The following is a 22,159-nucleotide window of genomic DNA, read 5'->3' as shown; positions in this document are numbered from 1 at the left end:
GAGGGGGGGGGGGTGTGGGAGGGGTGGTGCTGAATGAACAGCTCCCCTGCTCATAAAGTAATCAGAGAGCTTCTCTGCTCCGTCAGAGCAGCACAGCCATGAGCCAGCCGAGCTCCCCGTCCTCCAGACCCGCGCTGACACTCCGCCCGTCCCCCTGACACACCACCATGAAGAGGCAAAACGTGAGGACCCTCGCCCTCATCATCTGCACCTTCACCTACCTGATAGTCGGCGCCGCGATCTTCGACGCGCTGGAATCCCAGAAGGAGACGACCCAGATGAGGGAGCTGGATCTGAGGAAAGCGGAGCTGCTCAAGACGTTCAACTTGTCCACGGAGGACTTTGACGAGCTGGAGAAGGTGGTCCTGCAGCTGAAGCCGCACAAAGCCGGGGTGCAGTGGAAATTCGCCGGCTCGTTTTACTTCGCCATCACTGTGATCACGACCATAGGTAAGAGAGCATCACTGAGAGATCATCAACTTTGACTCTTATTTTACTGAGGGGGGGAAAGAAGTTTTAAATCAGTTTCTGTTAAATCTGAGGGGAGATCCTTCACTGTGAATCTTTGTTAAATGAAGTGTAGACTCTAAATCCTAAAGGGAATATTGCAGCAGATACCTCAAAATAATTAGACTTAAAATGAAAGAACATTATTATTTGAGTAATAACCAGAGGTTGAGGATATTCATAAACTCAGTATTAAGTACAACAAGGTGAACGTGACTGTAACTATTAAGAATATACAGAGGTGAAGGAAGACTTCAGATATACTTAGATATAGATATTTACTTGAGTAAAAGTAGGAATGCTGCACTTTAGAAATACTCCATTAAAAGTTAAAGGTCTGCATTAAAAATGTAGCTAAAGGTATTATTATATAAATATTTTATACAAAATATAATTAGCTAAATGTACTAAATGTTTTAATAATAAAAGTAATCATAATGCAAAAGGTTTTATTATTACATATTAGCTTATATTATTATTTTATTGTGATGCAATCATGTGTATTTTACTGCAAAGGTTTACTTTTGGTCCATTTGCAGGTACTTTTTAATATACTGGGTAAATTATAACAGTTGATCTTATTATAACATTTGTTTGGTGTGTAAAATCTGAATCTGCAGAGAAAGTAGTAACTAAAGCTGTCAAATAAAGGTATAAAGGGAATAGAAAAGTAGTAAAAAAAATAAATAAAACAAAAATAAAATAAATATGAAGTAGCATGAAATGGGAATACTTAGTATAAGTACTAAATGTATTCAGTTGCTGAGGACATAGAAAACATTATTATAGGTACATAAAACAATATGATATATTATAATGATACGACAGATGGAGAAAAAACATATAATCATTATTTATAAATGTATAACATAGTGTTAAATCCAACAGGTGGGCACTGAATCCCCTTCAACAATAATTTAAGAATATGGTCCTTATACTATAAAAAATATCCCATTAAGTCTTACAATATCTTCCTTATTTACATACATTATAGCGGCAGTAAAGGTTAAGAATACCATAAATGAGTTAAGCTTATATAATCTAAATGCTGAACATCACTTACACATTTTTTTTTCATATCTGCATGAGGTGTTGCTGGCAGCCTGAAAAACCATTACTGCAGTATAAACATTGTGTGTGTTGTTTCACACAGACTGAGGAGAGAGGACACCTTTCTTTAAACTGAACACAAATGAAACTGTTGTTATGAGTCTTTTATACCTGAGCATCTGCAGCAGCCAAGTGAAGGACGATTCTCTGCACGATTCCTGCTGCTCATAACCAAAGGTTGCCATTAGGAAAGATGCTTCAGGAAACTCAAGTTATGAGACATTCATTTCCCTCGTCGCTCTTGTGCTCTTACTCATTATTCCTGCTCCAAAATGCCCTACAACAGTACACTGCTCCCAGCTCTTTACTCACTTTATTACACAGCCTTCAACATTAGCCTCGTTGCTCAGCTCTTTGCATAACACTCTGCTGTAACGCAGACATTATAAATATTGGAAAACTAAAAAACAAAAAAAAAAGGATGCATTGTTTACCTCTTATAATTGGTCACTTTTAAACACACAGTATGTAATGTCTGCCTCTAGGGGTCTCTCACATCAAAACAATAACAAAAGACATAATTTTAAATGACTTGAGATCATTGTTAAACAAACTGGTGAAAATTTATCCGACATGGCTCAGGCAGAAATCATGCTCACAGACGAGGTAATGTATTAAAGTTTTATTCACGTTCGCCAACTTCCTCCCCCACTCTCCGTGTCCTTTGATAAAATTATGTATTTCTCTGGGTTTAAACATCGTTGAAAACGTTTAGGACAATGTAGCTTAAGTCCAAACCTCAACAAAAATGTATAACATAGGTCTAGCGTTTTTAGACATTTTTATGCAAAAATGTAACATATTGTACTGTTAAGACCGTGCTGTGGCCACAAGTGGTAATTACAGGACAATGTCATATTGAATTCGCCTTAATTTCTCTTTAATCAGCTGCTTTGAAGATACCATGTTTAGCTGGGATGTACATAAACAGTGTAACAGGAGCACAAACTTAATGACAGTTACCTAGCATCTACCTAAAGTTTGCTAGCATTGGCTAACTTAACCTGAACCATAAGTTACCAGACCAAATAAGGCTGTAGTGGCAAAACATTTGAGTGTATTGAATAGATAAATTGGGTGTCCAATTGCCTCTAAATTCAACTTCTCATTTGTAAGAGATATATTGTGTTATTTGTCACACAGTTTCTCTACAACGTCTTCTTTCCATCTATTTAGAAGCCGTCCTTATCACCATCTCCTATCTGAATCTTCCTCCGGTATTTAGTGACCGGGACAGTTGTCAGTGGTGACCTGTGACTTGTAACCCTATCAGATGCAGGCAACTAATTGCACACTAACCCAACCCCGGGTGTCTGTAACCGCATTCTGTAATTGTGAGCCCAGAGGCTGCTACAAACACAGTGATTGGTGTTCCAGCCTGCCATTAAGTATTAATGACAACACCAGACCCTTGCTGTTCCATTGGCCTCCTGGCACACAGCATTAACACTCTAGATACTGTACTGTAAACACGATATCAAGCAGCCATGACTTACAGTAAAGCCCAAATTCTGAGCCACAATACGAGGGTGAAACATCTAATTTATCATATGAAGCTAAATCTGAGATAAAGCTGTGATATATTACTTTTCTTCTGATGATAAAAGAGAGGCTAAAACTATTTCTGTCACCAACTGAATGCATAAAAATAGACCTCTTATTTCCTGTCGTATTCTTTGAAATTATAATTAAAGTCATTTTAGAAATGAGGACTCAGGACACTCAGATCCAACACAGGACACCCCCAAGGACTAGGGTGCTATGTGAAAACAGTGTTCTCTGCATGAAAAATCAAGCTGACAAAAAGAGCAGAAGAGGCAATGAGTCGGTCTGAAAGCGACTATTTTGAAATTCATATTGTCGCCTGTCGATTCTATGAGGGCAAATAACATCCTGAAAAGCTATGAATAAATATACACTTCAATTCACATTTCTACACGGCACAACCGACAGTGAAAAACACTGAACACATGATAAAATCTAGCCCCAGCATACTACTAATAATTAAACATAAGTGAAGAAGGGAGGAGAAGCTACAATCAGCAATCAGTCATCACTTTCCACAGAGAAAAGGAGAGGCAGAGGGCAGGGTGTCCATTTACTCACCAACTGCGGGGGGAAAGGGTTGAAGCGTTGTGAGAAACATCACATGGGGAGAAATATATGAGCTTTGAGCGAGAAAGCGCTCTCAAGATGGTGGGAGTTTGAGGGAGCTCCTCTGCACTGTTGTGAACCACCTCCAGGGGTGCACATCATGTCATTGCCACGTCAGTGTGTGTGACCACAGCGCTCACTGCTCGTGCTGCAGTTCAAGGTCATGCAGACCATGTAGAGGACAAACACACAACACGAAAAACACTGTCGTACAAAATGAGACACAGCTCATGCCCTCTGTGTGTTATCTGATGTGCTGTGTGACAACATGTGAAGCGGTTATGTGTTGTTCTTCTCAGAGAGCTGGCTTTTTAAACACACGTTGACATACAGTATAGTCATTGTGTGACACGCAATATGATATCACGGTATGTTTATAGAAGCTATATTGAAGGATCGGCTCACTCAAATTACACAAACACACACACAAACCATATTTATTAACCAAGAAAAGTTTTAATTTTATTTGGCCAGGTTTTAACATTTCTTCTTTTACCCCAATGCAGTGGAGGTGGATTGAATTTCGTTTGTGGCGCTCACAGCAATGAGAACTTGTAATAATCCCAGACCACGCTGCAAAAACAGATTCTACTTTCTACTAAAACAAAATAGCCCTTAAAAAAATGTGTGTTCTGTCCAGATTAATGAGGACGCTGTTTGGGGAATGAATGAATTAATTCACCTAAATCTCAGTCACATATCCCAAAAAACAAACCTCACCATAAGAGAGTCAATATGTTTTTTTTTTTCTTTTTGTAATTTGAGTGAACTGACCCTTTAACCACTAACTGGAATGTTCTTTTTTTTGCCTTTTCAGCAAATAGTTTTGTAAAAGTTGTGGAGAATTCATACATTTTGACTTGGACCTTTTGTCTAATATCTAATCTCTGAAGTCATTAATCTTCCTGTTAGGCTCATAAACAAAAGAAGAATAAGGACCGTTTTATGTCGCCATATGGTTGTAGTTAGAAAAACATTCCTTCAAAATCACCTGCTTTGCTTGGATTTTTATTATTGTGAATCACCTCTTGTTAAATAGTTTTTGTTCAAAGATCATTTGGCTGTTTGCCTTTTGTTGATTCGGTAGACATGAGCTCAGCGTTTCGCTCATTGTCTGTCGTCTATGAACAGATTATGGAATCTGTTGTAGGGAGAGGAAGTGAATAGAAATGCATTCAGGGCATGCAATCTGTATGAGTCGCTATAATCCCAAAAGATAGCATCCAGTCAGTGTTAACGCCTTGGACTGGTGAGGGAAATCTGCTGGTTGCAGGCAACGCTCTTCCATCACATTAAAAGTGGCTTGGATCAGAGAGCTGAAGCCCTTCCAGCTCTCGGTTTAGTTACTCTGTCACCACCAGTACATCAGTTGTTGATGTACTGGGAAGCTACCGAGTGTGGAAGCACATTAGTGTATGAATGTGAAGCAGGCTGTCGCTGAAAAAGAGCAGGCGTGTTCAGTAAATCCTCTCTGGGTCAGTGAATCTAATTTTTCTATATGTGGACTAACAATGAATAAAATATCTAATCATTTTTCTATTTTCAGCGCTGACATACACTTTGCTTTGGCACCAGGCGTGAATCCATTTCCAGCCGTTGCATAATTAGAGGGCACATCCTGAATTATTAATGGTAATTACTTACATTAGTATCATCATTATTATTCAGTCAGCTTAAGAGGTTAGTGCAGTAAGTGGTTGAGTGCGCAAAGAATATAACTCTCACCAGCTATTGCACGTGGGCACCTATCATCATCAGACAGACAGAGGAAGATGGATACTTCAGCACTTCTCACAGGAGAGATGGGAGAGTGTCGGCATTGAAAAGATATAAAAAAAGGTGACAGTACAAATAAAAATACAGCTGTGATACAACACGCAACTTTGAGATAGTCACCTGTCAGCAGTGAGATGACTTTTAATGGATTCATCTGCAGGGTTAATTTCTTAGTGATATAGGACGAAAGGGCCGTCTCAGACATTTTTTATCATCCTGTATGCCTTCTACAGATATTCATGGTTTCCACAAGATGTGTCCTCATGACTTTGACTTGTGATCTTTCCTCTAGTGCCACCATGAGGTTCACAGTTATGGTTCAGAATGCAATGTCTCAATGACATCGATTTCCATGAAATTTGGTACAGACCCCTAAGAAGGAGTTTCAATAACTTTGGTGATCCTTCAACATTTTAATTTGTCCACTCCTGCCTGCAAAACATAACAATTACCTTATCAAATGCCCTTTAGATTTAGTTCTAATTGGCAAATATTAGCATGCTAAACTAAGATGGTAAACATGATCGTACATGCTAAACCTCAGCACATTATCATTGTCAATGTGAGCCTGTTGCCATGCTAGTGTTACCATTTTTTTTGAGACCATTATCATACCGTGAAAATCTCATTACAAGCCTAGCTAGCATGACTTTGTCTTGTTTTCTTAAGTTCCCTGTGCAGTTTTTTGTGGTGCTTCATGATGAGGACCAGAGCTTGGCTTCTTACTGAGATTGTTATGTTCATTTGAACTAGCCAAGAAATACTGTGAAGGCTTTTGATTGTTTTTTCTTTCATGAAACTTTCTTTCTCACAGTGACACTTCTCAAAACTCAGTGTTTAAAATTGCTCAGAAACTGAAAAAACAAATGTGAGAATGCTTCATGCAGCCCATGTGTAATGAATCATTTGAGAATGAATGGTTTATAATCAACCAGAGCAGTTTCGGTTTACAGTTTAATTGAATTGGGGCTGAATTGATCCCGGGCCGGGTGCGGAGCTGCTGCTGTGTTGGTTTTAAGTGATTTGGGAGATAAGGTGACTGTAACTCTCCCTGGTGCTTGCATAAAAGGACCCCAAAACAAAGCAAATTACCTTGCATAACCCAGTGTCGTGCTTTGCATAGAGGACGCCCTCCGCACTCCTCATGCAGACACACTGAGATGTAATGTGACATTGAGCTGTTTGCAGAAATTTTGGTTTGTAATTGATGCTATTGTATTTTTTTTAATTACACAACAGACTTTAAACAGCTTTTAAGCTCCCAAATGCCACAGCACAAACTGTGCATGAAATATACATACATGTCTTTGAATCAGTGCTGCTGCAGGGTTGTCGCTGAAAACCTTGAAGAGCTAAAAGGATGAGTAAGCTCTCTTTGTTTTTGTTGCCCAGCTCTGTGTCACTAAGATTACAAGAAGATCTTGACTTCAAAACAAAGACAGATATAAGTGTGCAGCTGAATAAGACACACTGGTTGTGGGAGGAGAAGAGGTCAGGGAGCGAGGTGTCCACAAAAAAGTTGAAAGACAAATATCAGCACATAAATGCATCTCTGCACTGCAGGTTGTTATTTAAAAAAAGCTCAGAGCAAGTTGATATGCTGGTAGGCCTGGATAAATGTACTAAAGTGACAGTAAATGTCACCGCACACAACATGCACATACAGAAGAGATCATAAAGGTTAAGAGGTCTAGTTATGTTGATAAGTCCGCTAATCCACTGTTTAGGACAGTTGTTCCCAACCGTTTTGACTTGTGACCCTTAGTCAACTCGCAGCCCCTCATTAAAGGTGACGTACAGTTTTTTTCCCCCGAGAGATGTTATTAGCACTTCAAGCATGAAAAAAGCAATTATTTTGTTGAAGTAAAACTGTTTACCAAAGAGGAACAACAGCATCAGTTGTTTCATTCAGTGTCCCAAAACATTGTTTACGTTCAAGTGACAATTGAAGCTAGTGGCCGTAGTAAATATGACAGGAACAACGGAAGAAGTTCTGTTGACGGAGGTGTCTTTGTTGAAGAGCCCAAGGACAAACAATGTATCTTGTTGTTTAATTTGCTAACTTGTAGAAAGCAAAAAACAAAACAAAAAAAAACGCTCAAGAAAAATACATTTCCTAGAAATATTGTCCCTTACTTGTTTATCAACTTGTGACACCTTGTGATTATTCTGTAACTTTTTCTGTTTGGCCCTTTGGTCATGTTGATCAATACATTCTGTGTCTCCAATGGTCTGTTTGCATGCTAAAACTATACAATATGATATTTAATAGAAGGCAAAAAGTGAGGAAGTGAGACTAACAGTTCCAAAGATAGAGAGGTTTAGACAGTTTAATGAGACATAAACATAAAGATGTCTCCTGCTGACTCTGTTCTGATGTGGTAAATGTTGTTCTATTGATTTAATGGACATATCATGAAGACGGATGTTTTGCTCCCAGGAGGCCGTAAACCATTGTTGATTTAGATAACTAATGCATCATCTTCACACTGTGGTCAATGCTAATTGTCTGTGATTACTCAAGGCTCCACTGTATAAGCTGAAGTGGCACAGAGATACATTTGATGTCTGTCCTCTCATCATGTATTGGTTAAAGTTACCAACTGGCCCAGAAATTAGGTGCAATCCTACTTCTTTTCACCTGAAACAAAAACCCACCTGTACAGGCTCCTTATACTCCAATGGTTTGCAGTCTACTTATTTTGTTTTATCTATCAATATGTTTGACCATTTGCTGAAATCCGTGTTATATACATGGCATTATATTTGATGTGTGCACCTGTGAAGCAGCTTTTAACTCTGGTTTTGAAGGTGCTCTAGACATCAGTTTACTCACACATTGAGAAAAAAACAATGACGTCTCAATTAGAGGAGAAGCTCATCTGTTCACATGACGTTATAGAGAGTGTAATTATAAAATAAATTATTGCTCCTCTATTCGTACGGTAACTTTGTTGATTGTTTGTTGGAAGTTCACTAAAGTTTCTGTGTTTATTAAGTGGACCTGAATGAGCAACAGACTTTAATGATGACAGCAGTGCTCCAAGAAAATGGATTTTAATAGTTGGCTCTTTGTTTTGTAATCATAATTATTGTATTTATTGAATAGGGTAAATATTACAGAGCCACCAGGGAAAGTTAAACACACCATAACTCAACAGTTGTATAAATAATTAGACTCAAAGCAAACAATGTGTTTAATGACTTTGCATGCAATTTCCAACACTTGCAACATCCAGTCTCTTTAATTAAAAGCATTTTAACAATAATGCTGAAATCTTTAGCATCACTGGTCCCAAATTTCACTGAGTTGTAGGTACAAGAAAAGAAACATCCACAGCTATTATTGGCTGAGAGAGCTTGTTGCTGTTCTGGATCTGAAGGACTAAAGTCTGAGAAAGTTGATAGAAGTGACTCTCATTGCTGCTGCTGCTCCGTTCACATGACCAGCGAATGTTTACCTATTGTACGTCTGCTTTATGCTCCGCTGGCTCAATGGAAAGTTGAGAGCTGGCCTGACTCACTAAACAAAACATGACTTTGTATTTATTAGACTTCATAATCCAGCGGGGGCTGCCTGGAGTTTAACCAAATAAAATAGTACACAGTAGTGTGATCTGAATCTCTTTCACTTGAAGTTTCCTACTGATTCTCGTCCAGAGTATAAATAGACACTGCAGGACATGTGAAGTCTCAGCTACACTGTGGCAAACTGACTCGTGTGAGGTTTATTTGATTAGAAATAAGAACTCTTTTCTCTGTTTTTTCTCAGAATTGAAGAATGCTATAATCTCACGTCCTGGAATATTGAATTATGTGGCTTTTTACAACCCAGAGCTTTTAGTGACTGCTGGACCCAGCCGCTCGATTAATGTCCTAATCCTTCCAGTGGAAATTTGAGATTAACTGAGATGTGTCCCGGCACTCCAGACACTAAATATGTGTTACAACTCCATCAACACTGTAACAGCATAAAGGAAATATACTGGCTCAGTTTACATGAGAAAGAATTTGTACAATTATATCAGGATATTTCTGGTGTTATTCTATATTTCTCTTGGTGTCAAGCGTGAAACTAACAAAGTGTTGGTCCATCTCTTAGTACTTTCTGACTTGCCTACCTTGTCTGCTAGCACATTTGGTTCATACTTAAGACGTAAATATTTTAAAATGAGTCATAAATATATAGTTGAATTTTCAGACAAATCTAAACAGTTTTGTAAAACAGCTGGGCTGTCTGTAGTTTTTAGCAAACAATACTAAAACTGGAGTTAAATAGCACTTTGTTGGGGACTATTTTTAGCAGTGGATTAACACACATTTGGTGCTCCTGTGAGTATTTACAGCAGCAGTATGGTGTTTGTGGGATTAACTCCAAATAAACTACAGTGCACATGTTTATAGATATTGAAAGAACAAATCAGATTAATATTTCATATTGGTGTTTGGACAATAACGGAGCTGTATGCAACAGAATAAGATATAACAGGCTTTGAATGTGAAATATCAGACTTATACTGCATGCATGGGGTGTATATGATATATTATTTAAAAAACAATTAGCTTAGTTTAAACTGTCATCAAAAGCTTTTTCTCTAGTCAGTAACAAAGATCCTCAGCGTGTACTGACTGACTGAGACACAGAAAATGAGATGTATAATGTGCTCCTCTGTGCAGATGGGACTGAGAATGTCATGGGGCTGTCTCTTGAATAAGGCTGTGTCACTGTGTTTCTCCTCTCTTGACCTGAAAAGGAAAGGTATTGGAAACTGTGCAGATAGTTCTGCTGGTATGTGGAACAATGCTGGTTATAAAGCTGCGGCTACTGTGGCTCTTTGCTTTTGCAGAGGAGTACACTGCAGAGAGAAAGGGAAAGTTCAGGATTTATATAAACCTTTTCTACAGGCAGTGTTGCCAGATTGGACACTTTTTATTTGATTTGGCAGGTAAAAATGTTTTTGGGCAGTTTCTGATAATCTGGGCTACTCCTTGTGCCATTTGGGTGGTTTTCACCAATTAAAGTTTCGCTTCATTCTTACTGATTGGCTGCTCTCTTATAATAAACCCTTTTCAGACATTAATCTGATAGCAATTTGACATCAGTCTCAACCTCTTCACTTTTATGTGTATGTCTGGCGTAAAGGCTGCAGAACAAGAGAGATCAAGTGTGTGTCTTGTAATGTGAGTGCCTTCTAAAATTACTATACTGTATGTAAAAAACACTATAATAGATATATTATCTCAATCTTCAACTTGCAAAAAGAAAATAAGAACAGTGATCAGAAACCCCGAAACATTGTGAAAGAGCCAATTTGAGGTTTTGGAGAAGATTTTTCTCAAATCAGATCAGTACAATATGTTTTCCCCTCGCAATGCGACCGGGGCAAAAAAAAAAAAAACCCTCAGTAATAACATTTCGGCATTCAATGCTTGTGCTCTGATGGATATTGTGAAACAGGCAGCTGAGCTTGCTCTCTAATAAATTAATGAATGAAACTGATACAAAAATTCTAAGTTGATTCACTGCGAGGAGCAGTGGCGAGCTCACAATCATCATTAAGGCTTCAACGGCAAAACAAATGTAAAAATCTATTACTGATGAAGCCAGTGAAAGAACAAAACACTTCTTCCTCCTTATCATAACATTTCTAACTCATATTAAATATGGAACAAGGATGCAGATCTATTCAAAAATGTGCTGTCATGTCTAATGGAAGCTGTAAGGAACATTAATGTAAACGACACCTACAGTCTGAAAAAGGCTTAAATATCACAGAGATAAACAGGGAACTAGTGCATTTAACACACAATGACTGACAACTGATAACCTTTGAGAACAAATTACATCTCACTTAAACAAAACTAGCCTGAAACTATTATTGTTGATGAAATCTGAGGCACCCAAGAAGGCTTCTACAAAATGGTTGCCCTTGGGCTGCTTCTTTTAACTAATGCTATGTAATCACATGATCAGTATGGACAAGTAAGTAGTCACATGATTAGTGCAGACAGGTAAAGTCACATGACAGACCATGTTTAGCAGAGGAACACACATTAAAAATCCCACACAGTGGGTGCTTTCATTATGAAAACGTGTCTCCTCACTTCCCTCGCTCGCTTCCCTTCCTTGTGTCTTAGCTCCTCCCAGCGAGGAGGTGAGAGAGATGAGAGAAAGCATGAGTTAGCATAATGAAAATAACCCAATGTCAGGACAAAACAGCAATGACAAATAGAGAACTATATACAAAACATCCTAAAACTCTAAAATATCATTTATGATTGTTTTGTGACTAGCCTGAAACTACAGGCACAGGCACATTTACAACCATGCTGCATGTGTTATTATCACAAAACATCATCATACCACAGTGTAGACGTGGACATAAAAACCTTTACGACAGTTGGGTGGGTTTGAGGTTCTGATGTTGTGTCAGTCAAATCTAGCAGCAGTCACGGGTCATCAATCAAACTCACACTCATGACATTCAACAATATGTCTTCCCAGAGATTTAGTCTCTCAGAAATGAAATGCATTTGTTGTCCACACTGCAGCTGTTTGTAGGCTATGTGAGCATAATAAGCCATTTCATGTGAGCCGACTGAAAGGACATGTATTGTGTTTAGTAAATTATGCAGAAATGTGGGGAGAAGGCGCTGATAAAAGCATCTAGACATTTTCCTAAATGATGCTTAAGAGACACAATGTTAGCCGCAAATTGTCTGCGTATATTTTATCGAGAAGCATCTGAAGGCTGATGGGAAATTTTCGCTGAGAAGCTCATTATTTGTACATTGGGGTAAGTGTGGTGTGTAACTGTGGGTCCTTGTATATTCTTTACTGTTTGAACTCTTTTTACCCCCTCCGATAAGTATTAGAGCTACTGTATAGGGCCACAGTAGCTTTATATAATCCCACAACACAATACATGCAAACAGCTCAGTGTACCAAAGACAATTAAAGCCAATTAAAGTAAAATATTCTTTTTTTTCAAACACAAATTATCGTCAGCTACTTCAAATTAGGAATTTAATTAAAATTGCAGTTCTATGAAGGCTGCATCTCGGGGCACAAAAAAAAAAACAGAAACAAATTACAACTAGCCTCTGCTGCTATAAAAAGCAGATACACAGCTAGTCACACAACACACAGCAGAGAAATTCTCCCTGAGGAACACACAATGTCATGAAACGCAGCTCTCACACACATTTCTCTCAGACAGGAGTGTGTGTGTGTGTGTGTGGGGCGGGGGGGTTATACCAGCCAGCTGACTGTTGATTATATGCCCAAAGCACTGAGCTGTCTCCCCAGTGCCCAGAGATGGTGGAGCCTCAGTAGCCTTTCTGCCTCAGTACATACATGTGCCAAAAAAAAGGGGGAAAAAAATCTTTCCACATCAAGCATGGTAGGCTCCTCAGCAGTGTGGAAAGTGTCTAAACACTGAGGTGAGAGGTGAGAAGCTAACAGTGTATGTTTATGGTTCACAGACAAAACGAAGCGCTCTCATTGCCGTCTTTATCATAACAACCTGAAGTGATTTTCTCACAACTCAGTGGCTGCTGACGGCTCCAACCTTTCTCCAGCTCCAGTGAGGGGGGATTGTGTTAACCCGCGTGTTGTATTAGCTTTACGCTACTCCGACTGGTTCAGAGCACTGGAATGATTCAGTCCGACAGTGCCAAGCGACTGTAGCTATCCTGGCATATATACTGTGTCCCAGGGGAATTTGTTTTCCAATTTGTTTCCAGCATCTGCTTAATCTCCGAACAAGCCAACCTGGATGAAGTGGACTGTCACACACTTGGGCCTAATGATAATAACAATAACAGTGATAGGTGAGTCGTGTTTACCCCCGAGGGCCGTGATCGAAGCGCAAGCTTATGAGTACGCATTTAATATCCATGCAAAAAAAAAATCACCCTGTGACAACCTTGGGCTAAAACAACAGGCTGCCAACCTATTTTCTCTGGAATAATCCGAATATCACAGCTGTCAGCGGTGATGTGTTTGCTCCCCATCCACATGCTGGATGTGTGATGGTGGAAAACACTGCCAGAGTATTTATTGTTCATGGTAATTTACACCAATGGGTACTGAAGCAATCTGATTGGTCAAAGATGCATTTCAAGCATTCCAGCTGTGCTGATAATCCCAATAATGACACCAGCTGCCATGTTTTCTTCTGTAATCACCAAGTAGTGAGGTGGTTGTCATGTTCCTTCTCCTGTTTTTATACACAACAGAGAAAGCCTTTTAGTTTTCAGAATTATGTTGATATTGGATGATTCTGGACTTCACAAATTACATCCAAGGCCAATATTTGGTGCCAGTGAAGTAAACAGTGTGCCTCGTGTGATGTAACAAAGCGGAAAGTTAGTGGGCGTTAAAATGGGCTACGTTGGTGGGGGAGTGTTGTTTCAGGTACAGAGGCATGAAACATGATCCAGGAAGCACACAGATGAGTGACAGAGTAACACATTTGACACCAAAAACATTGCATAGAGATTTGTAATATTATAAACAAAAGCATTTTCAAATTATCATGGTGGAGACTATTTTATCTTTTGTTGCAACATTTATGTTTTTATAAACAGTAGAACTACAGTGTTCACATTAGTAATCTACCAGGATTGCACAATATGCACTCGTGCATATTTAATTGACCAATGCATACGGGGCGTTTTCGCACTGTATTGCAGAAAAAGTTGCACTGCATATACTGTACTTTACTTGAGTAATAAAGTTCAATCAGTATTTTTTTTACAGACATATCTGTACTTCTACTTGAGTGAAGATTGTGTGTACGCTTTCCATGGAGTCTGTCATGTTGAACCGGCATGTTTCTACAGAAGTCCAGTAGGGACAAACGAAACACAGGCACTCTGGCGCGCATTTTTTGTGTATTTCTCGACCATCGCAGTATCTCCTTCGCACTTTGAAAGAGAGGGTGAAGCCAGGGAGTTGCGATCTGTTACTACACCGTTAGATACCACTAAATAGTACACACTGGACCTTTAAAGTGTTTCTTAGTGTGCAAATTTAAACTATTATTGTGTCTTCCTATATGACAGCAAGCTTTTTTCCCTGCCTTCCTGTGTAGTTGAATAACACGTCATATAAACCAGATCTTTTCTAAAATAACACGACCATAATGATGTGGAGATCAGAGTGGTGAACGGGCGTGTAGTGCAGGTTTCATGCAGTGGACTAAAGTTCATGTTGTATCACACATTTGGAATTAGCGTTTTTTATTGACCATATCCACAATATTTCTTTAAACTCAAGTGTTTTAGTTGTCTATACTTACCTTAACAATATTTAATTTGCCATAACCACAATCTTCCCTAACCCGAACCATGCCAGAGTTGCCAGATCTCATAAAACAAGGATTTAAAAAACGTTGTTGTTGAATGTAATCCAGGGTTTTTCAGAATTGTCCAATATCCACGTTATTGTCTGGTAATAGGGTTGCAGCAACACAAGCATTGCATAAAAGGCAATAAATCATTACAATGAGGAACAATGAGGAACTTATTTGTGATTCTGGGAATGCTGATTATTTTTATTCCCATCAGGAAAGTAAAGAATGTCCTCACTGGGTATATAAAGTCCGCTCATTTCTGCCCAGCATTGGTTCACTATGTCTGTCCTTGTAAACTGCAGATTGATAAAGAGATGAAGGGATTTTTACTGTAAAAAAAACTTGCTCAAGAGTAACAGGATACTTTTTCTTCTGTCCAATTTTGGTCAAATTTGCTTGATAAAGCCTCTGAGTAATCCTACGTATTTGTTTTTACTACACTACACTAATGAGGCAGCACCTCCCACTTTGGAGTGATCCAAATACAAAGCAGGGAGCTTTTGAACTCCTTCTTTGGTGCTGGAACAAAAAGACATTTACACTGGCTTGCCAGTAAACCTACCAGCTATCATTGCAACATTTAAAAGTAATAGCTAGAGATATTTATGGACTTTGGTTACTGTGCTCTGTGTCACCCATCAGAAAAAAAGCTAATGACAAGATGCCAGTTCATGGTATAATATAACCCACTGTAGGCTTTATGTACACATGTTCCTACACAAACTGCGACAGTTCTGTGTCCTTATTATAATGCTTTAGGTCTCTGTAGGTCTCAAATTGTCTGAGTTTGCCACATAAAAAATATCACTGAATAACAGAAAGTTAAGACATCCTTTAAAACAGAAGAAGCCAATTACACCCATATTCCTGACACTACTGTATATACAAGATTCACAACAATACTTTTTGAATTAAATGACCTGCTTGGTACATGTGGTAATCCTAAAATTGATCAAATCATGATAATATAATAAAGCTCATCCACCCAGTTTTACAAGTAGGTTAAAACAAATGCTACGGATGAATTTGCAGGTACTGTGCGACCCAGGTCTGGTAAGGTGAACCTGCAGATTGAGCGGAGGTGGAGCTGATGCACTTTTCCCTGTCTGTCTGCTCCCGCCATATGGGCAGCCCGAGGCAGTGGTTACCTCACCAAGGTGACAAGGAGATCCGACACACAGTTAAAACTGGATGGTCATTCAGTAATAGTTTTGACAAAGTTATACTGTAACACACTATGTGGTGTAATTAGGAACTTGTCGGATCATGTTTGCATGTAAGAATATGGGCTGAAAGGCAGAATAAAAAGCAGCTTCAAGGTCACTTCAGGGATGAACACTCATATTAAAGCTTTGACCTCACAGATAAGTCTCTCTTATAGACTTCAGTACAAGGAACCTTCATTTTGTGTTGATTTTGGTGGCCCCTGTAGTGTTTCACCGGCTTAGGGTTAGTTAATTGATTTAGGGGGAAATTTGACCCAGTCGCAGTCCTTACAGCGCTGAGAATAACTAAATAGAGATTGCAATCTTCTTGCTGATGGTCTTGTTTGTTTATGTAGGTCATATAGAGAAGTTGTTCCCAACCTGGGGGTCGCCAAAGCTTCATGGGGGGTTGTGAGGCCTTCTTTATTTTTTAGGGGTGTAAGAACACTTTAAAAATATACATAGTAGGCCTATATCTCAGTATTTAATTATTTTTTGTGAATAAAACTACATTAACTTATTTTAAAAGTTTTGATTATTATTTGAAATCTAAACTTTAAAGACATGAACACAAGCTGCATTCACAGAGCCTTCACTCTCTGCAATACAGCCTGCATTAGAAAAGTATGCAGTTAAAACAACCAAAGAGCTAATACAACAATGTCCAAGCGTCAGGGAGAATAAAACACAAATTGCTAATTTTACAAAAATGTCCTGCAGTTTTGTGTTCACTATTTGGGTACATTGAACAGTTTGTCAGTTGTTCTGTACTGTTTTTATGCATTGAATATAATATAAAATGTCGCCACTTTGCTCAATGATAGAAAAAGGGTCCCTTAAGGAGGAAGGTTGGGAACCACTGATATAGAGGCATCAGTATTAAATTCAGACTGTTTCATAACCAGTTAAAAACTCCTTGCAGTAGAGTGAATTCGAGATTATAGAAATTTGGCAAAGCACAGAAAATGCAATAAATATGTTGCACTTGAAAAAGCTATTTGTTGCTATTGCAGACGCTTATGTCACTATGATTTTTAACGTTTCTCAGCTTTTACAGCCAATTCAATCAAGGCATTGAGTGCATGCTGTGAAAGACAGTCGAAGCTCTCTTATAAAACCACAAGTCAAATAGCTTATTGCTATTTTGTTCAGATTGCCCTGTCAATTTTGCACCAACAAATAAAATAATCAGAAAATAAACAACAGACAAAATGTTGTTCAGCACAAAGGACGAAGGAAGGAGGATTGGGGCAGCAGACAGTGCTGTTAGGGGTTCATATAACACCTTAATAAGATCCATTACTTAATTTAATTGCATCTGGTCATTAAGCCAGGTGCCAGCATGCATCACATGACATGACATATGATAGCTTTACAATGTGGCAACGAGCCCAGTCAGACAACTCAGATGAGACGTCGATGGGCACTCATGTCTCCAGTAGAAAGCCATTGTCAAAGGACCACACACACTCCTGCCTTTGTGAAAGCGTTGATGTGTGCGCTGTGTGTTCCAAAGCACCCACACGTCTCTTCATGTGGGTTTGTGCTTGTGTGTGTATCTTCAATGAGAGTTTAAGTAACCAAATCTAACCGTATTTCATGGTTCCATTTTCTCGAATTTACATATGAGAGAAGCTATTAAAAAGTTGAAAGTTGAAACTTGAAAACAAACAAAACTATTCACTCATTCGCTTGATAGTAGTATTTGACAAATGGGACGGGAGTTAGACTGGGTTTCAGTACCACTCTCATAATTGTCCATTATGAAGTTACCACCAGGAGACCGTTAGCTTAGCTTAACATAAATGCTGGAAGAAAGGGGGGCAGCTAGCCTGGTTTTGTCCAAAGGTAACAAATCCACCAAGATCTAAAGCTCATTAATTACCATGTTTCATCTTGTTTTTACATACATAGAAAAACTGACAAGTTGTGGTTTTAAGGAGTGCAGTTTTCAGTCTCTATGCTTTAGAAGTGAACTATCTCCTGTTCCAGCTTCACATTTACTGTACCCACGACACAAGAATAGTATCGATCTTCTTGTCCAACTCTCAGCAAGGAAAACAATGTCCCACTATTTCTTAAGGATCCCTTTAATTTCTTTATTAAAGAATTGTGACCAGGGTTTGAGCTGAGTGCAACATTATACAGTTTAAAAGAAAATTGTCCGTTTTCTTTGGTGGACAAACCATGTAGTTGTGCACACTGTTTCTAAATTTCCTCAAACATATCTCTGCTGCACTGCAGTTTCATGTTTTAGAAGTTGGGATAAAGAACAACAATAACATAATAATGACAAGGGTATACTTTACCTTGCAATATGTACAAGATGTACTTTCTGGTTGTAATTTCAATTAAAATTCTTTGTGTAACCAGGCACTGATGTTTATCATTGTGCCTCCATGTGTTCCTCTGTCCTCTCATTTAATCCAGGGTTTTTCCATATTGTCTTCCTTTTTGCTGAGTAAACTGATCTGCGTGTGTTGTGTGCCAGACTAAGCATGCCTCCCCTTCGCCCGCACATGTCAGTTTAGGACAGCATCTGCTCCCTGAGAGCAGCTGAATGAGCGGGGGCTAGAGCATGTACGCATATATCAGTGGAATCAGGTGACAGAGGCAGGTGACTGTGCTGCACAGGCTGCAAAGAAAGAGCAAATACATACTCTTTGAATTAGAGACTAGGAGGACAGTGAAACAGAGAAAGAGGAGGGTGGAAAGTCAGAACTGAAAAGTAAATAAATGTGAGTGAGGGAAAAGAGGAACAAGATAGCAAGAGAAGCAGCAGCTATTTTTAAAAAGAGCATTCGACTGAATAAAACATTACCAGGCTGCAGTCCAAATGACCAGAAATCACAAGGCAGGCGAGAAGTAACCATGTCAAATTATAGCAGGCTTGTCACATATGCTTTTTATTGACACCAAGCTGGACGATTTTCGCATGCAATTTCTCAAATGCTGGACCGGAGAGACCCCCTCCTGTGCGTCAGGAGCAGCGACCGCAAAATTGTTGTTTATGTTCTACAGTATCGGCTGTCTCTTCAGCGTCATGTGTGGCAAAAACAAAAAGCTGTTAGCAGAGCAAATGGATCAAAGGCAGTTAATAGCGTGTGAATGTTAGCAATCGTCTCCTGGTTCACACTTGGCCCAGTTCCTAGCCTAGATGTAAGTGTGTCTCTGCTCTTTTTATATTCCACAGAAAATTATCCTCGTCATCCTCAACACCATCATCAGCAGTGACATCTGTGACTAATTATGCATACTGTATTCTAGGCAAGTGCTTCCCAGACGTTTTTGTCTGACGTATCCCCCACAGTCCTGTCAGCTCCTTCACAGTGTCACCAAATCTTTTCCAATGAAAGATGTGCACAGATATTTTGGGGGGCAGGGGCTCAAGTAAAAAATAGGAGCACTCAGCCCATCTTCAATGATGTCAAATTGTCATTCATTCATAAAGATACTATTCCTAACAAATGTTCAAACATTTTATTACTTGAACCACAAGTTTGACATGTTTTCATAAGATTAATTAATATTTCAGTTGTTTAGACCAGTTCATTCACTCCCAAGAGGAGAGGGAGAGACCCCAATGTTTTAGACTCCTTTCACAACAGATATTTTGACTTGTCAAAGCAGAAAAAGTAGAGGTGGAATTAATAATAATAACATAAATGATGGCTGCAATCCATATAGGTGAGCCAGTTCCAGGGTTCTGGTCTTCTGCACGCTCACTCACTGACAATGACTTATAGGGACCCTTAATGGAAAGCAGCCATTGTTAGTATTATTAGTGAAACCTGTGTTTTTCCTGGTTTGACAAGACATAATGTCCGCCATGAAAAGGGCTGTTGGTAGAAGAGCCATGGACTGCGACATGCATGGGAATGAATTACGATATAGTTTAATATATTTCTCACCTTTTCGTGATGGTCAGAGTAAGTCGCTAAATTTGTTGCTATAGTTACTTAGAAGTAATCGCTAAGAGTGTCTAAAAAGTAAAGTAATTTCCTTGATCGGCACCACATCATGTTCCTAATTTGTTCTTTTGAATTGATTTTAAACTGATCAGGGGCGGAGAGAGACTCTCAGCACAGAGGGGGCAGAGCATTCTCGAGGGGCCCTTCTGATAAACTCAAAAAACAGATTTCCGGTTGCGTTCAAATGTTTGAGCACTGAGAACAGTATGTATCAGTTGACCAATGGTTCAGCACCACCGCTGATAGACAGCGTCAGCGTGTTGCACATGGGAGAGGTTTGCCCTCAGGGACCAAAAAATCCTTGGTTAAGTTTAAGAAAGGCAAACAAAAAAGCCTTTCTGCCAGAAAGGCCTTAAGACAAACATCTCCCGCGTGCCAGCCTGTCGCTGCCTATCGACGGTGGCGCTGATTGCCGACAGGCCAGGTGCACTGTCTCAGTACCATTTCTTTCTTACATGGGAATAACATAAATATAGAATAGACAGAGGATTTAAAAACATTTGGACGGATTTCTTCATAACCAAAATTAAGTTAATAAGTTAATAAAGAGTGTTTTTATATACATTTTTGTTATAAGGCTTCAACAATCAATGTGCAATGTTGTATCAATCATATCTGTATAAAAAAAGGCACATATAGTGTATATATAACATACACTTGTACATATAAGTTCTTATATATTAAGCTGTGTTGTGTATCTTGAGCTGCTGTAACAAGTGAATATTTGTGGGATCAATAAAGTCGATCTTATCTTATCCTATGTATGTGTTTTTCTTTCTCGCGTTTTAATGCATCTGTTTGTACTTTCTCTATACTTTACTGCCTAGCAAGATTTAAAAAGACACATCAGTCACACAGTATTTGGCCGATGGTGTCAGTCAGTTATTAGGGGACAGGCATCCACTGTTGCAGTCCAACCAGAAAGAAGCACAGTAAGGGCTATTAGGTCATTTTAACAGTACACTATTTGGCTAACTGTTTATCCATTATGCCTATTTTATGTACCTATTTCAACAGTGTATTCATTTAACTGGCCTATAGGCTCTTTATGACGACGGCAGTCAGATAATAGGGCACATTGGCTCAGCAACCATGTCATTCTGTCTGTGTATTTCTGCTTTGACCTAATGTGTTATCATTGTCGGCAGTGATATAAAAGTATGTTTTGCACTCCTGCCAGCTGATTACCCCAGGGAATAAGCATCTATTCCCTAAAGAAACTATTTGAAATTCCAGTATCATATTACACAACATGTTCTCGCTTTCTCCTCACTCTTTCTCTCTTTGTGCCCACACAGGCACACTTTCAAAGCAGATAGCCCAAATGGAGCACTTGAAACAGATACGTCTGTTATTTGAGTTGACCTCCTAAAAGCCTGGAAAGAAATCCCAACTCAGAGTTCCTACATTAGCAATGACTACAAATTAAAGACTTCCTACCATTTAACTTAAGTTTTAAAGCTTTAAATGTGTCTTGCCTTCTTTAATGGATCTTTTAATAGATTTACTACAGTGTAGTTTTGTATTCAATATCCGTGTTTCCCCTTCAGTTTTATTTCTTTCATCTTCTTGCTATATTTCCCCTTATATTTCATCCCTCCTGTCCTCTCCTCCCCTCCCCCTCCCCTTCCTCCCCCTGCTCCCCCGTTGTGTACAGTATCTGCCTCTGTGAACCCCATTTTAGTCCAGCTGTGTTGTGAGTTTTAAAACAAATCCGTATCAACTGTGTATCAGGTACATAAATCACGTGATTTATTTAATTAGCCAACCCTCCCAGAGATCTCACACTCCGCTTGGAATGCCTTGCTTACTGACCTCATGGAAAACTGCGGCCTGCCAAGGTTTCCTCTCATATCCCCTAAAAAGGAACCTAAGGAGTACTTTTGGAAATAGACCCTGATAGGGTTTTCTTTTTTTTCACAGCGAAAAAACAAAACATAAGATCGGTCAGACACACACAGGCACAGATTGGTGACCTTTTGATGGAGGATAAAGTGCTTCCAAAGATAACGTGTGAATGTTGTGGCTGTATTGCGTGATGATGAGAGGGTTTTACTGCAACGTAGGTACATTTGGA

General features: G+C 39.1%; 1 protein-coding gene across 1 annotated transcript in view; it reads left to right on the top strand.

Moving 5' to 3' along the window:
* Positions 1 to 95: 95 nt before the first annotated feature.
* The window catches only part of kcnk3a (potassium channel, subfamily K, member 3a), a 33,437-nt gene continuing 11,373 nt past the window's right edge, over positions 96 to 22,159 (top strand). Inside the window, exon 1 of the mRNA XM_035678127.1 lies at positions 96 to 450. Coding sequence (XP_035534020.1) covers positions 168 to 450 — 283 coding nt within the window. The 5' untranslated portion in view covers positions 96 to 167. The remainder of the gene's footprint in view (positions 451 to 22,159) is intronic.

The sequence above is a fragment of the Morone saxatilis genome, unplaced genomic scaffold, assembly GCF_004916995.1.
Source record: "Morone saxatilis isolate NCDOM2014 unplaced genomic scaffold, NCSU_SB_2.0 Contig7, whole genome shotgun sequence".
In the NCBI taxonomy this organism is placed as follows: Eukaryota; Metazoa; Chordata; class Actinopteri; family Moronidae; genus Morone; species Morone saxatilis.
This window is presented reverse-complemented; position numbering and strand designations above follow the sequence as displayed.